This window comes from Carya illinoinensis, chromosome 10 (genome assembly GCF_018687715.1).
Source record: "Carya illinoinensis cultivar Pawnee chromosome 10, C.illinoinensisPawnee_v1, whole genome shotgun sequence".
Classification (NCBI taxonomy): domain Eukaryota; kingdom Viridiplantae; phylum Streptophyta; class Magnoliopsida; order Fagales; family Juglandaceae; genus Carya; species Carya illinoinensis.
The window spans coordinates 36890127-36906849 of NC_056761.1; the positions used below are offsets into that span (position 1 = coordinate 36890127).

At 38.5% G+C, this 16723-nt stretch overlaps 1 protein-coding gene across 1 annotated transcript; it reads left to right on the forward strand.

Moving 5' to 3' along the window:
* Positions 1 to 9849: 9849 nt before the first annotated feature.
* On the forward strand, positions 9850 to 13072 carry LOC122278169 (laccase-4-like). The gene is made up of 6 exons (XM_043088276.1): positions 9850 to 10040; positions 10813 to 10964; positions 11068 to 11312; positions 11462 to 11590; positions 11695 to 12618; positions 12711 to 13072. The coding sequence occupies exons 1-6, from the start codon at positions 9954 to 9956 to the stop codon at positions 12839 to 12841; spliced, it is 1668 nt and encodes a 555-aa protein (XP_042944210.1). The 5' UTR covers positions 9850 to 9953; the 3' UTR covers positions 12842 to 13072.
* The last annotated feature ends 3651 nt before the right edge of the window (positions 13073 to 16723 follow it).

A 16723-nucleotide genomic window follows, 5' to 3' on the forward strand; every position in this document is an offset into this window, starting at 1 on the left:
TTTTTCATGTTAAGTCAAGTTTGTGTAGAATACATAGGGCCACAACAACTGTGGAGTATGTGTTTACACGTAGAATACATGGGGCCACAACAACTGTGGAGTATGTATTTTTCATGTTAAGTCAAGTTTCAGATCAAGTTCATGTCAAGTCAAGTCAAGTTCAGTTTATGTTTCAATTTAAGTTATGTCAATTATGCTATGTTGTACACCAAGTTATGCTTTAATTACTTATGAATTTGATTATGCATTTATGCTTTTACTGTCATGCATGCATCATTAGCTTGTGTGGAATTTTTTTTGTTAACTTACTGAGATTTGTAATCAAATCTCACTTTGGTAGTCCCAACTACCATTCTCCCCGAATGGTAGATCTTGTTACAGGACCTGAAGGAGAATCAGGAGCTGATCAACTAGACACAGTTGACTAAGCGACGGTGCGACGTCAATATTAATATAGTAGTTAATGTAAATTACTACTTGTACAATGGAGTTGCATCTTTAGTATTTTTTGGATCATAACCATTTTGAACTAGTGTTGTGATCTACTCAATGGGTCTTTATGTATGAAGTATGTTTTAAGCATTTGGGATATTTTCAATTTGGTGCATAGTATTGCTAAAGAAAAAAATTATCCGCTGCGAATATTGCATAATGTTAGATGCATGTTAGGAACATTGCATCTTATATGTCATGAACGGGGGCAGGTAACCTTGTGTTGCATGTCTCGACGCTTCAAATGTCCGTTCGATCCCAAACGAAATTTGGGGGCGTCACAGGAGTCATGCTAGAGGATAATGAAATTAGCTTAGACTTGATCGGGCAGGAGAAAACGCGGGTGGAGGTAGTTTATGCTTGGGTGGAGGCACACCTAGAGGACATCTATTCTAGCACTTTGCTTACCAAGACCAACTTAGGCTAGTTCTTGGTGCCGCCAAATAGATTCCTCTTCATTGGGAGATGCCTCCCAAGAGGTCAATCAACTTTTCAAGGGCGAAAGAGGCCTCCTAGTCCTCTACTAGAGGAAAAGGGGAAAAAGCCTCAAACTGAGGTAGATGAGGCCCAGGAGTCACCAGTGCCGGGTATCAGCAATAGTAGCTCCAAATCACGAAGGTAGATTTCAATGGTCTAGTCTTCTTAGGCTCTGTCCACATTGAAGGTCGCAGAGCTAGTTCGCGAACAACGCATTCCTCGAGTGTCGTTGGTGCTTCTCAGGTCGGATAAAGCCCATTCTTATTGCTGCCGGTTTCCAGTCTCTTACCCCATCGAGCAAAGCGGAACCGGCGAGAATCCTCAGCCGAGGAGAGAAAGAACTGAAGATGGCCTTCATCTTGGCTTGCCTTGACCCCCAAGGGATTCCCGCATCTTCTTCTTACTGCCTAAGGTCCCCCTTAAGATGATTCTCTCCCCCAACGTCCATGATTTCAAAGCAACGGTTGATGCTAAGGCTATAGAGTGCTCAGGCGATATCGAGTCGGTTGCTTCTCTGGGCCTCGATCAACCCACGGGGTCGTCTCTAGGCCACCCCAGACTATTGATCTTGATAAGGAAAGGGTCTCAATCCCTGAGTCTCCCTTCTATGTGTCCCTTGAACTCGAGGTTGTTTCATCAGCGACCTTGGAAGAATTCATTGAGGTGGTTCTTCTCTTAGCCGATACGGGGAGGTCGAGAGAGCACTGGGTTGGTGGCATGGTCTTGGCCGCCCAATCCAACCAAGGATCTGGCTACGAACTAGGGCTAGTGACAGAGACAGAGATAGCCGCCCCGAAGAATACTATGGGCTTCCATGAGGCCGTGGGGGTATTTTGGCATGCAAAGTTGGGGAGACATCCTAGTCGGAGGTAGTTGTTGGGCATGAGGCCAAGGGGACGTTCGAGCAAGAGAGTGTGGTCGGTCGTCCATGAGGCTGAGGGGATGCATGTGTTGCAAGTGCTCGAGCACATATGGTCACTAATCATGAGGCTAAATGAATGCCCGTGTTGGAGACCACAGCTATCCCAAGGCCGAGGGAACAACTGAGTTGGGGCTAGCGGAAGGCCTTGATGTTGGGAGAACTTCCGAGTAAGCATCGGGGGAAGGCGTTGTAGGTGTTCTTTAGGATGCCACTCATGGAGTGCGAAAATGCTTCTCCACATATATCTTCCCCACCCCTTTGGTAGTTGGGGCCCAGGGAGCAAACCTCCAGAGTTGGGGGAAGTGAAGCCCCAAGGGCCAGCTCGAGCTTTGATTGAGCTCGGGGCAAAGGTCGTTAGTCAAGAAGCCGACAAATTGAAGGCTTTATTCTCCTTAGTAAAGCATTTCCCTTGATGTGTGTTTATGGTTTATCGTCTTCTTTTTTCTCGGCTTGTTCTTTACTTTGTTTGTATTCCCTTATCTTGCCAAGAAGTCGGTCAGTTGGCTGCCCTGATCGTGGATGAGAGGGGGGGGGGGGTTGAAGGAAGAGGTTTGAGCATTGCGCTCTCTCACTATCTTGACCCACATTACGATCCTCCATAAGAATAAGGAAAGAGATGAAGCTGAGGAGGCTTTTGCCCAAGTGTTCATTAGTAGGAAGAAGAAAAAGAAGAAGATCACCAAGTTTCGTCAATGGAAGGCTATCCTATGAGATGACTTGGCCAAGTCCCACGAGGAGGCCGACCAATGCCTTCTCGAGGTTAGGTTCTTGGAGGAAAAGTAAGACATCCTGCACAATGCAATGGATCATTGAAAGGCAGAGTTGGAAGAAATCTGGGCATTGTGTCACCACCTCCAAGCCGAGAAGAGCAAGTTGGTTAAGCAGCGTGACAGGGACGTGAGGTCTTATAACTGGCTGGAGAAGACTTGTATGGACTTCACGAAGATGTGGAAGTGCAAGTCATGCCTCCTTGATGCTCGGGTCAAAGAGGTTAGGAACCTAGAGGCCAAGTTGGCCATAATCAGGGTCAAGCTGCGGGTAGGCATGAGAGTAGTGGGTGGAAACTCTGGAATTTGAGTTAGCTGCTTCACAAATGCTGGAGCTGAAAAGGATCCGTGCCTGGGCTTGGGGTTGCGGCTACAAGGAGGGCTTGGATAGGCTCAGGGATCACTTATTGGATAATCCCAGACCGACCTGAGGAACCTCAACTTGATATCTCTCTAGCTGGATAATGCGGCTCTTCACTTCGCGAATACTATAAGCAAGAAACAAATGCCTCACACTTTCCAAGAGCCTTGAGAGTTGTCTCACTTGTCTTGTATTTATTTTTATTCATTCATCATTTTTTTTAATATAAGGACAATTTTCTTCATATATGTATAGAAACATTCTTACCCAACTTATTTGCCTTGTCTCTTTCCGTCATCATCTTATGCATATGAGTAATTTGTCTTTCCCTTTGCACGAGTGAGAGTGGTTGGGCAGTTAGTGAGCTTCTTCTTCAATATCCCGAGTAGCCCTTGGTCGCTTCAACTTTTCCATTGGCCTACGTATGACTTGGGGAGAAGTATATGAAATTGATTCTCAATTCTCTGCATTAGTCATGATAGTGGTTCGAGTCAAATTGTCACCCATTGTCTTAGATTATGATGCGGGCAATTCCGAACATGCAAACCACATCCTTCCACAGGAATTGAGTGATATAGTTCGCCGTGATTATTTCCAGGACTTCTACTTGTGCCTACTTGGTGAAGTAATCCATGATGACAACTACAAATCTCATTCCTCCCTTAAGTGTGGGTAAGGGTCTGACAAGTTAGTCCCCCATTGTGCGAATGCCTAAGGTGACAAGATCGACGTTAATTCCTTTTAAGGGCAATGCGGTATTGCGGCATACAATTGGCACTTTAAGGGCGTGTGGCTACTCTTACCACCTTTTTGGCTAATGCCTTCCCATCAGAATAGTTCTCACATACCCCCTTATGTATCTTAGCTAGTATGTACTATGCTTCTTCCAATGAGACGCACCTCAGGAGTGGTGTCGAGTAGCCTTGCTTGTATAGAACCCCATCTACCATAGTGAAGCGACCTGCTCGATTTTTAACCTTTCGCGCTTCCCACTTCTTGTCAGAGAGTTCATTTGTTCTAGCAGGAGAGAGTTTGTCTGCCCTGAAGTAGCCCATGCTAACTTGTTGTTATTTTGGTTCTCTCCTCTCAACATACCAGAAATGGTTGCATTTTTCCCACACCAACTGCAGGTATTTCTTCAGTTTCTTGCCTTTCTTTGAAAATCCTCCCAAGAATTGGTTGACAACTACTTGGAAGTTAGCTCTTACTTCCATCTCATTAGCTCCCAGCATCTCGACGACTGCTAGCTTGTCTAGTAATGCTTCATATTCTGCTTCGTCATTGTTGGTCTTGAATGCCAACTTGATTGCGTAGTGGTGCTCTTTATCAATATCTGTGATAATATGCACCCCTACTCTCCTGGCAGCTCAGCAGGACAAGTCGTCAACAAAGACCTACTAGGGCTTTACTGCAGGTGCATCTCAGATCTCTTTAAGGAGTTTGGTGAATTATGTGACAAAGTTGGTCAATACCTATCCCTTTATTGCATTTCGAGGGAGATAGTCGATGTCAAATTCACTCAACTCAATTGCATAGTTTATCAAATAGCTTGAGATGTCTGCCTGTTGTAAAATCTTCTTCAAAGGGGCCTCTGTCAGAACTTTGATCGGGTGGGCTTGGAAATATAGCCTCAGTCATTTGGCTGTTATCTCCAGTGCAAAGGCCAACATGCCCATTCAAGGGTAACTCGCCTCTGCTCTTTGGAAGACATGATAGTGTAGTACATCGGCTTCTGAAAGCCCTTCATGTCCCTTACCAAAGCCGGAGAGACATCGTGTGGGTTGGTAAGATACTCCTTGACTTTCTTGAATGCCTGGTCACAGTCGTTGTCTCAGATCTAAGCTTTACATAACACGTTGAAGACGGTAGGCACTTATCCGTTGACCGGGAAACGAGCTGGTTGAGGGCTGCTACCCGCTCTCCTCGTCTCTGCATTTCATTTCCGTTCTGGGTTAGGGACATGTCCATTATGGCTTTCACCTTCTCAGGGTTCACTTCTATTCCCTTCTTCAACATCTTGAAACCCAAAAACTTCTTTGATTCGACATCGAAAGCACACTTGGCTGGATTGAGCTTCATCTGGTATGGGCATAGTACCATGAAGGCCTTGTGTAAGTCTGCCAAATGTTGTTCAGGTGCTTTACTATTGACGAGTAGATCATCTACATAGGCTTCCATATTGCGCCCTATTTGGCTCTTGAACATTTGAGTGACCACTTTGATTGGTTACATCTCGAGTAAGCGTCCATGAAGCTTAGCATGTGAAGAATTGCAGTGGAGTCCATGATGGCGAGGCAATGGGAAGCTTTCTTTTAGGCACGCCTTATTCAGGTTAGTGAAGTCAACACACATCTTCCACTTCCCATTTGACTTCTTCATACTACATTGGACAACTATTTTGGGTAGTGTGCTTCTCAGACAAACCCCTTGCGGTCAGGAGCTGGTCGACTTTGTTGGTTATAGGAGAGGTGATGTTCAATTATTGAGTTGTCTATATTCGGCATGTCCTCGTGGCTCTAGGCAAATACATCTCAGTTTTAAGTCAGAAGTTGCTTCATTGCCTACCCTATTTCTGGATCCATCTTGGTCCCCAATCTAATCGTGTCCTTGGGGCGGTTCGGGTCTAGGGTAGCTAGCTCCAGTGACTCATTTGGCTATGCCTAAGGGTTTGTTCATCCCTCACTTCTTCTTCTTTACTGGTAAACTCTAGAGGGGGTCGTGGTTCGGTTCTACATGTCGGGCCTTCGACCTTGCAAATCCCCTCGATCTTTAGTTCCTGTACATAACACTCTCGTGTAAGCACTTGCTCGACCCAGACTTCGCCTTGCAGTCATCATTGAGAATTTCATCTTTAGGTGATAAGTTGATGTTACCGCATTTTAGATTATTTTGGGTTGGTCGACCCAATATGGCATTGTAAGATGATGGGGCTTTCACCTCCAAAAAGTTGACCATTGTCATGGCTGTGTTAGGGGCATTGTTGGCCAAGACCGACAAGATGATGGTTCCCATTGGCTTGACCACGTCTTCCGAGAACCTTTTGAGAGTCATGGGCGCAGGTCGCAAGAGGTTGGGATCGATTCCCTAGGAGAGAGGAATAATTAACCACAAAAATGAAAATGGAAAGTAATAAACGTAATGTTTTCTTCCAAAAGAGAAAATGAATGATTACAAGATCAAGTTCCTAGTCACCTTTAAATCATTCATGCAAAGAATTATCAATCAAATTGACTTTATGATAATGGAAGGATGCTAAAATTGTTTGATTTTCAATCTAGAAGACTTGCAAGCTCTCCTGTAGAAAATAGGTTCATATATATATATATATATATACACGGTAATGGTTAAAGATTAATACTTGGAAAGATCCCCAACCATTGTACAAAACAACAACCAGTTCCAGTTGTGCTTATTATTATTGCCTCTAATATTCCAGCTGGATATGATTTATGGGACAAGAATTTGCCTGTTAATAGATGATTTAAATAATTTAATATCTCTTTTTATTAATTCAAACTTTTAAAATAAGTGAGTTTTTTAGCATGATATCAATTCTAAATCAATGTCATGAATTCAAATCTTGAATTTACCCTTTAAATGTGAATGCTTATTTAATACGATTATATATGTCTAGATAATAAAACTTAAGATTGTTAAAGAGGGAAAGGGATGGGGATGGAATTTTGAAGCAAGGGCAGTACCCCATCATGCGTTGGTCCATTGTGTAGCCTGTGTTGTAAAATGAATCGAACATGGTGCTCATTTGACTGTAAACTGTTGAAAACACTATTCCATAATGAGATGCCCGGCCCCATATTGGGAGCAGCCGATCAACGATGATCTTAAGCTCTTCGGCTTGTGTTACTGTGCAGAGTCTCCTGGCCGGGTTTGTAGATACATACATCCCTTAATATATATGGTCACTTCGGGTCTGATCTACATGAGCAGCTGGTCCTGTCAAAAAAATCTGGAGATCGACAAACTTTATCATAAATCAATCATACTTGGCAACATAAATATGGTAAATGGATCCACAACAGCTTTTGGAGATTTCTTTCACATCATGATGTTGTATTGTGGCAAGAGAGATAGCAACACAAAATGAAGAGAGGTGATATTGCTTTAAAAATTATATATATATATATATATATATATAGGTAATTATATATAGATGAGAGCAGCAATGAAATGGAGAAAAGTGATCAAAGGGAAAATGGAAAAGAAAGACCGGAAGGTGAAGACAAGGAATGTAGAGAGAGAGAAAAGTTCTTGCTTAGTTGTCGGACAATAATTCATGATCTTGTCCACGAGTGCCGAAACCATGTCTTTGGAACTTATGTAACTTACCCTACTAATTTCTAAAATCAACTAGAGGAATCAATTGATACACGAAAAAGGTTAAAAATTAAGTTTGCAATTTCTAATAATGAGAACTCAAAATGCAAAGAAAAACATGTTACCTGCCACCATATATATTTGACTTAGATCTAACTACACAAAGGATATTAATGGTCATCATAGGGCTAATCGTTAGCCACATTGTATCCACCATGACAGGTTGACCTTGTGGTGGCTAGTGCGCTGCGGCCTTGGCATGCATGTTGGCCGAAGGTACCGGCTTCAACGGGACACCTAATTGATAGTTTATCTTCCATTTTAAAAGAACTATATAAAGAAAATGATAGGATCTCTAGAAAATTTTGATTATCAAAACGTGTATTTAGTGGTACTTGCAAATTCCACAAAAATCCATATATAGGACCTCATTTTCCAGAAATTATTGAACTTTTTCTCACTTCTCAATTACCTCCACTAAACATGCCATCTAATATTAATGGACATGATTTCTATATATTCAATGCACAATGAAATTAAAAATTAAAAAAAAAAAAGGCGTTTTCTTTTTGTCATTTTCTGATGTAGCTAGCATGAACTAGCACATTCAAAGTACGTGTTACCATCAATATGGTTTTAAATATATTCATCTTTTTAATTTTATTTGAAGAGATTATTATATTTTTTATTTATGAAAATGACCATTGCGAGTCCACCACAAACACCTTTAGGTCAAAGAAACGTGGGGACGGGGGAAGAAAGTGAGAAAGAAACTTGCAAAAAGAGTGTACGCGTTTTAAGGACAGATCACATTGTTTTAAAGATAGATTACATCTTTTTGGTACCATACTCAATAGCTTTGGGAGGTGGGGAGGAAATTAGGAGAATGTGTAACAAGGAAAAAGGAAAGGAAAGAGGAGGAGGAGGAGGAAGAGGGTGCTGGCCAGCCGGATGATGAGTTGGTACTTACGTACCCACCGTTTGTTTAATCTTGGCTTTCAAACAAATCATAATGCCTTATTTGTTGACTGACCTCCTCTTGTATATATCTTCTACATCACCTGAAAGCCATTTCTCAACCGTTATTAATCAAGCAGTACCCGTACGTACCAAGCATGCACCAACTTACATTAGTTCCATGACGTTTACCACATGAAAATTACACAACTCATGAATATATATCACACTCAGTTAATTTGCGACTAGGGTCGTGAAAACTACAAGGAGCCTTCTTATAAAATTCTTTTCCCTTGTTAATTACTCCAACTTCTAAATCAAAATGAGCAATATTTTATTTATAAAGAGATCCCATAAAAATAAAAAGTAATGATACGTATAGTCATGAAGGGTGCAAGTACCATACCATTGCTTTGAAAAAGAGTAGGGGTAGGGTTCATGATTAAAAAATTAATTTCTTTTTATATGGGTCCTATATTTATTCACTTTTTCCGAAATGATTGCGCGGCACTTGCATACTCATAACTACAAGTATCATTTCTAAAAAACAAACCTATAAATTGACGTACTATTATTGTAAAACTATTTTTTGTTTTTTTTGTAAAGTAGATCTAATATATTATATGAAACCATGTCAGTTTGTGAGTTTATTTTTGTAGGATCTTTTTGTATTTGTCACACTTCTCAATCAAAATTACATGAATAGACACCCAAAAAATATATAATAAGTTAGATTTTGGAATTAATCCAAGTTTTCATATGTTTTTCATGAATATTCCCATTACTATTACTTTTCTTTTATAACTATTTCCAAATAAATATGGATTTAAACCCAAATGTTTCAACTTAACTGGCTTTATAATTATATATGCTAGCCCATATTACGTCATGTAGATATTCTGATAATTATACGTATGTAGAACAGTATATAGAAGTATAGGTCATGAAATTGTAGATAATTGTACAACTCAATTATATATCCATGAGATCTAGAGCTAGCTACTAGATGATTTGACAAATAAAAATAAAAATAGTTTGACTATGTTTTAAGCTAATTATATGTGAATACCAACCTTAGGCTGGCCTGTATGTGCTATTGTCCAATATTTTCTGTTGATTAATTGATTAAAGGTTAGGCACGTGAAGTAAGTTCATGAAGCAATGATTATTTCTTGTAATGCAGCCTGTATTAATCCGATAAATTGCCTCTAGCTAGCTTGGTAGGGCCTGTGAGGAGTATAATATTGAATAAAGTACTATTAAAGTAACATATATAGAACAAATTAAGATATAAAGGAAATCATGAATATTTCAATTAATTATTTATGTAAAAGCTGTATTTATTAGAAAATGGCACTTTGTATATATGGTCGATTAAAGTAGAACTTAATGTAATATTCACGACATGATCAGAGGAAGCCCCCTGGTCTTGATGTCTGTCTTGTAAATCAAGAGTCCCTTGGTTCACCTAACCAAGGAAAAACGACATGGCAGCAGAGCAATGTCTCTTCTCCCACTTTATAAGGGGGCGTCGTTGGTCAGTCTTTCCATGACTCCAACAAGCTGGAAAGAAAAGAACAAGAACCAAAAACAAGAGTGATCAGACATTGAGAGACCAAACAAAGTACTACCGTACTGAGAAATGGATTCCTGGGTTCGGTTTTTAGCTCTTTTGGTGTGCCTTTTTCCAGCTTTGATTGAGTGCAGTGTTCGCCACTACAAGTTTGATGTAAGTTCATGTATTAATTGTTGATCCTTCATTCACTCTAAATAAGATTGGCATTGGTTTTAGTGTTGTGGACTTAGTTGTACGTTTTGCAGTTCAGCCATGATTGAACTACGTAGCTAGGTTTCCCGGCCATCATGAATGTGGTCGGATAAAACTACTACACACACACACACACACACACATATATCTATTGAGAGTGTTCCTCAATTCATTATTCATTAATCTTTTGAAGAGACATATCCATGATTTGTTGATGATATTTCTCCATCAATGACTCTTAATATTTCTCCGTGAATGGCTGTTGTAATCTTACCATAGCAGTGCACGATTTCGCACTGGGATAAATAGCATATCTGTTCTTATTTTTGGTGTTCATTCCTTATTTACTTTCTGTACAGTTAGTAGGTCCTCGATGTACTCTGTTTTCCTTCTGTAAAACATTATTTAAGTAAAGAACAAGCCATGCATTACGCAGGCTATTTTCCCTTGCATCTTTCTCGTTTCTTCACCTGTCTCCTTTCACTCTCTCTTGAAATCATGTTTCCAAAGCATTTTGTTTTGAATAAAAATATTCATACAACGATTGGACGAAATGAAAGCTTTTTCACATAATTGAAAGCTAAAGTCTTTCATCATTTAGGCAATCCAGCTACTTGAAAGTAAAAATGAAATACTTTTAGAAGCTGAAGTCTTAAACCATGCACTTCCCTTTTATTTAGTATTGAGTCTAATTAAAGAGTTTATTTTCTTTCCTTGTGGGTAATGTGTGAAGGTGGTAATGAGGAAGACCACCAGACTATGTTCAACCAAGCCCATTGTCACCGTCAATGGTCAGTTCCCAGGACCTACACTCTATGCCAGGGAAGACGACAATGTGCTTGTGAAAGTCGTCAACCATGTCAAGTACAATGTTACCATCCACTGGTTAGCTACCTAAATATCCACTAGATCTTCATCAGTGTAATCAATCAAATATATATGCTTAAAACACATTCAAATTTTCTTTTTGTTAATTATAAATTGGCAGGCATGGTGTTAGGCAAATCCGAACAGGTTGGTCTGATGGGCCAGCATACATTACCCAATGCCCAATCCAGCCAGGACAAAGCTATGTGTACAACTTCACTATCACCGGCCAACGGGGCACACTTCTTTGGCATGCACATATTCTTTGGCTAAGGGCGACGGTCCATGGTGGCTTGGTCATCTTGCCTAAGCGTGGCGTGCCATATCCCTTCCCAAAACCCCACAAAGAAGTTGTCGTTGTATTAGGTGAGGTCAAATAAATACACCCATTTTGTCGATCTACTAAATATATATATATATATATATGAGTGTTTGATTTGGAAGTAGTTCGTACAATAACTCTTTATTGCTTTTTGATTTTGTTTTGTTTTGTCTTTTACGCATATAAATCGCAGCTGAATGGTGGAAGTCAGACACTGAAGCTGTGATCAATAAAGCTCTTCAGAGTGGATCCGCGCCAAACGTCTCAGATGCTCATACCATTAACGGCCATCCAGGGCCTGTTTCCCATTGTTCCACACAAGGTATTTAACAAAAAGGAAAATGATAACTTTACAACTTTCTTTCAAATAAATTATAAGATATACATTTTAAGAGTGATTTTGTAACTCGTCTTAATCATGTCCAGATGGGTTCACATTGCCAGTCCAAAGTGGCAAGACTTACTTGCTTCGCATAATCAATGCTGCGCTCAATGAGGAGCTGTTCTTCAAGATTGCAGGACACCAGCTTACCATAGTGGAAGTGGATGCTAGCTATGTGAAACCGGTGAAGCTTGACACCATCCTGATTGCCCCTGGCCAAACAACTAATGCCCTTATAACAGCTGATAAAAACTCTGGAAAGTACTTGGTAGCTGCCTCTCCATTCATGGACTCTCCCATTGCTGTTGATAACCTCACCGCAACAGCCACTCTACACTATTCTGGCACGCTTGCCAATACTCCAACAACTCTTACCAGTCCACCTCCACAAAATGCCACTGCAGTTGCAAACAAATTCATAAAATCCCTACGAAGCCTTAATTCGAAAACATATCCTGCGCAAGTCCCATTGAAAGTTGATCACAAACTTTACTTCACTGTTGGGCTAGGAATCAATCCATGTCCGACTTGCACAGCTGGGAATGGAAGCCGAGTGGTGGCCAGTATAAACAATGTCACATTTGTTATGCCTACCACCGCCTTACTTCAAGCACATTACTTCAACATGGGTGGAGTGTTCACCACTGATTTTCCGGGTAACCCACCACATGTATTCAACTATACAGGAACCCCATCAAATTTACAGACGAATAATGGTACAAAGGTTTTTAGATTATCTTACAACTCTACAGTTGAACTTGTATTGCAAGACACTGGGATCATTGCCCCTGAGAACCATCCAGTCCATCTTCACGGGTTTAATTTCTTTGCCGTTGGTAGGGGACTAGGAAATTATAACCCAAAGAAGGATTCAAAACACTTTAACCTTATCGATCCTGTTGAGAGAAACACAATTGGTGTGCCATCTGGTGGGTGGGTAGCAATCAGATTTCGTGCAGATAATCCAGGTAACACATTTTATTCTGATTGATCGGCTTCTTGATACTTTGATATAATCTATATGTATATATATTGATCTCTTGCATATATAATTATGTAGGAGTTTGGTTTATGCATTGCCATTTGGAGGTGCACACAACATGGGGGCTTAAGATGGCATTCTTGGTGGACAATGGCAAAGGACCTAATCAATCACTTCTGCCTCCTCCAAGTGATCTTCCAAAATGTTAGTCACCCAAGATCATCATGTTTATTATATAATGAGTACTACCATACAGAAATGATCTCCGACATGAGAAACAGATGTGGGAGACTCGACAGAGTTAACATGACGAAGAAGAGGAAGAACTAAAGCGATGATTTATGAACAAACGAGATCTACGATTCAATTGTTTTTAGAGTAAACCGAAAAATTACATGAGCATATTTGAATAAACTTGTGCGAGAATTTCATTTGTTAAATATAATCTGTTTTTTTTTTTTTTTTTTTTGTTTAATTTGTTTGGATATCTAAGATTCAATCTATATATATTATTTGTAATGAATTATATGTGACGAGAATGATTATTTACTATTAAAATAGATTCATTTTAATAAAAAATAATCATTTTGATAGAAAATAACTGGTTACAATTTCTTGTAGTAGTATGCATGACGTGAAAGCTTTTTGTTATATTTTAAAGGTCCAAATTAAGGATTTTTCAAGTTAATTACATTGTTACCATTTGATTAATATATATATATATATATGATTTTTTATTTTTAGTTTTTATTGTGGGTCTTAAGTTGTCTAGAGGCTCGTAGACAGATAGGAAAAAGACTGGGCATTGTTTGGGGATTGAATTGAAACGCAGATGAGGTAAAACCATTTCGTACGCGCGGTCATATGAGATACAAAACCATCTCATTCCGCGTCTCAACTTTTATAGTCTCTATTAAATGCGAAGACCCTTTACTGACTGTACGGTAAAATTGCCCCTGAGGCACTGATGCAAATTGACCATCGCGTTCTGTGCTGCTATCAAAGGCTTGATTGGCTTTGAAGCACCGGGGATAACAACAGAATGAACCACGGTATAAAATGCTAGTGAGGCAAAATGTTATAGTTCAAATATTTTATTTATTTATTATTTAATAATTAAAGAAATAATTATTAGTAAAATTATATATTTTTCTTTAAAACTGTTAAAAAAATTTTGAAAAAGAAAAATGAAAGAATTTTTATTTTTTTTTAAATGTACTACCTATATGTCAAGCAGTAAACGTTGGACAGTCGACTAGTGGTCTCTGAACCACAATACCCAACTCTAGAACCTGTGCATTGTATTGGTTTATACGAAGTCAATATTTTAAAAAATAAATTATTGCACAGTAAATCAACTTTTTTGGAATTTTTAAAATAAATTAGTTTGGGAAAAAGTTATTGTTGAAAATTTTCAAAATAAATATATTAAAAAATGAAAAACACTATGGACAACTGAGGCGCGTCCCTGCCATGGCCTCGAGTCCAACGTGGCAAAAAAAAAAATAAAACAATGTCGTTTTATTTGACTTTCATTTTGATTTATTTGGCTTTTGTTTATGTGGCTTTGGACTTCGAAGACAGAAGGGGGTTTGTGGATTTATCCTTATTTCTATTTTCTCCATTTTCTTCTTCTCCTTCCTGATTTCAAACCGTGCAAACCTCTCCCCATTTTCAAACTTGTGAACCCCTCCCCATTTTCAAACCGTTCGAACCCCTCCCCATCAACATCATGTGAACCCCTCCCCGTCGCCATTGCCTGGAATCTCCCCCAAGCTTGGCCTCTCCATCCCCGTGCAAATCTCTCTCCCCTACCGTGTGAGTCTCCTTATGTCTAGATCTATGGCCACGTCACGATAAGTTTCTAGTTGAACCCTAATTGTACTAGTTATATGTTTAGATCTGCGTCACTGTTAGATCTTGTACACAGATTTTAGGTTACTGACTTTGTTAACTAGTTTGTGTATTTTTTTTCTTAGATCTACGCTACCAAAATTTGTTGAGATGGAAACTTGAAGGAAAAAATAGATTTCAAGTTATTAATAAGAACCGACTTATTAGTGGTCGAGATTTCTCTTTTTGTTTGAGTGCTTTTAGACTATCTTCATTTTACCCAAAATAAGTGTTAATTTTATAATGAAAGGAGGCGTATCATTGGCTGCCACTTTTCTTTTTTATTTACAGACATATCATTGACTTGTTACCTTTAGATATTATAAAAACATATAATATCCTCCTTAATGTTTGGATTTTGAGATTATTTTTTTAAAGATATTTGGATTGAGAGGAATGAAGTTTTAAGCAACTTTGTATTCCACAATCGATATCATTCATCCAAATAATTTTAAAGTTTTAAGCAACTTTGGGTAAAAATGCTATTTTGGCTATTTATTAAAATATAGAAGATTTATTTCATCAATATGTCTGAAAAATTTACATTTTCAAAAGTTACTTGAAGTATAAATTTCATGATTCCCTTCAAAAGCAAAAAGATTTATTGTTTGAAATGTTACAGTTAAGACTACCAAAGAAAGGCCTACTTTCTAGTGCAAATTATTGATGTTGAAAGCATAAAGGATTCCAAAATGCCCGTTTGGTTGCACATAATGTGTATTGGGGAGATGATGTGCTTCTCTACACAAGATATTCCTTTTGAAATTTGAATTTCCAGTTGATGAGTGTCATTGCAGGGCAACTCGTAGGAGGAGATCCTAGAAGATAAAATAAAGATGATGTCAAGAGAGTCTGCCTTGTTCATAGAATTTACTTGTGCATAGGCATTTTTTCCATCCAATATAGATGCAATGTAATGTGTAACTATAATTTCAAGTTGTAACAATGCACTTTGTAAATCGTGGGCTCCTTAATTGTGCTTTCATTCTTCTATTATTATTCTTTTAGTAGTGTTTTTATAATGATATGTAACATTATTTTTTAATATAAAGTAAGTTGATCAGATCACTATCCAATATTATATAGTTCAAAAACTGTTACATTGGTTATTAGAAAAACATTTGAAACATGAGGGATATTAATAAAATTTTGTGGAAATCAACTCTATATTTCAAGGAATTTGGGTCTTCCAATAACTGCAAAGACAGTAAGGCATGCATAATCTATACTAGTTTTGGCAGTATAACTAACACAATCCAGTGTGCAAAAAATACTAAGGGTTGATGAAACTAAGATAAGTCAATCCCTTCTAACAACTCTTGTAATATTTTCCAAAGACACTGAATCTTAGCATGGCAACAAAACAACCATAAACCTACAAATGCTTTACACACTAGTCACTACCTTACATATTCAACACACAAAAAATGTGATGAAAAAAGGGACAATTTACACAACAATTCCTTGGAATGCATTGATACACAACAAAATCCCTCAAATACATTCAATCCACAAAAAAAGAAAAAAAAAAAAAAAGATGGGATACATTCAATACACAACTAGAACTTGGAATACCTTGAATACACAAAAAAATATTCAATACACAACAAAGTTCCTCAAATGCATTCAATCCACAAAAAAGTAGATAGAATACATTCAATACACAACAAATCACTGGGAACCCATTCAATACACGAAAAAAATATATCATTACAGCAGGTGTATTATCATCTGGAGGATGTACATGGCGCTTCAATTTCCCTATAATCGGGTGTATTATCCTCAGTACATGGAACTTCAACTCTAGAGGATGTAGCGGAGCTTGTACTGATGAAGGAGTCAGATGTTCCATGCTATGTTGAAATGAGTAACCAGTATTCTACATTAAGCACAAAAAAAATTAGGCAATTAAACTCCCAAAAAAACCCAACTTACAAAAATAAAATAAAACACATAATCACCACTTGTATAATATAACAAACTGCAGTTGGGAAATTTGAGCTAGATGGTGCTAGCGTAGTTGGATATTCTTCCCCATTTCCCATGCTGAGAAGGAGACACACGCATTGTCAATATAAATATCTTAAATATTATTATATATTTAATAAATATTGTATAACTCGCACAAAATCAAAGTAAGAAATATAACCAATATCAATCAATCTAAATTTGGCACCATGAAAACAGTAGATACTATA

What these genes read in the sequence shown, in the direction of transcription:
- LOC122278169 (XM_043088276.1), top strand. Translation starts at nt 9,954, where the DNA reads ATGGATTCCTGGGTTCGGTTTTTAGCTCTTTTGGTGTGCCTTTTTCCA. An exon ending in TTCCCATTGTTCCACACAAG is followed by an intron (nt 11,591 to 11,694) that starts GTATTTAACAAA and finishes AATCATGTCCAG; the next exon opens with ATGGGTTCACATTGCCAGTC. An exon ending in ATTTCGTGCAGATAATCCAG is followed by an intron (nt 12,619 to 12,710) that starts GTAACACATTTT and finishes ATAATTATGTAG; the next exon opens with GAGTTTGGTTTATGCATTGC.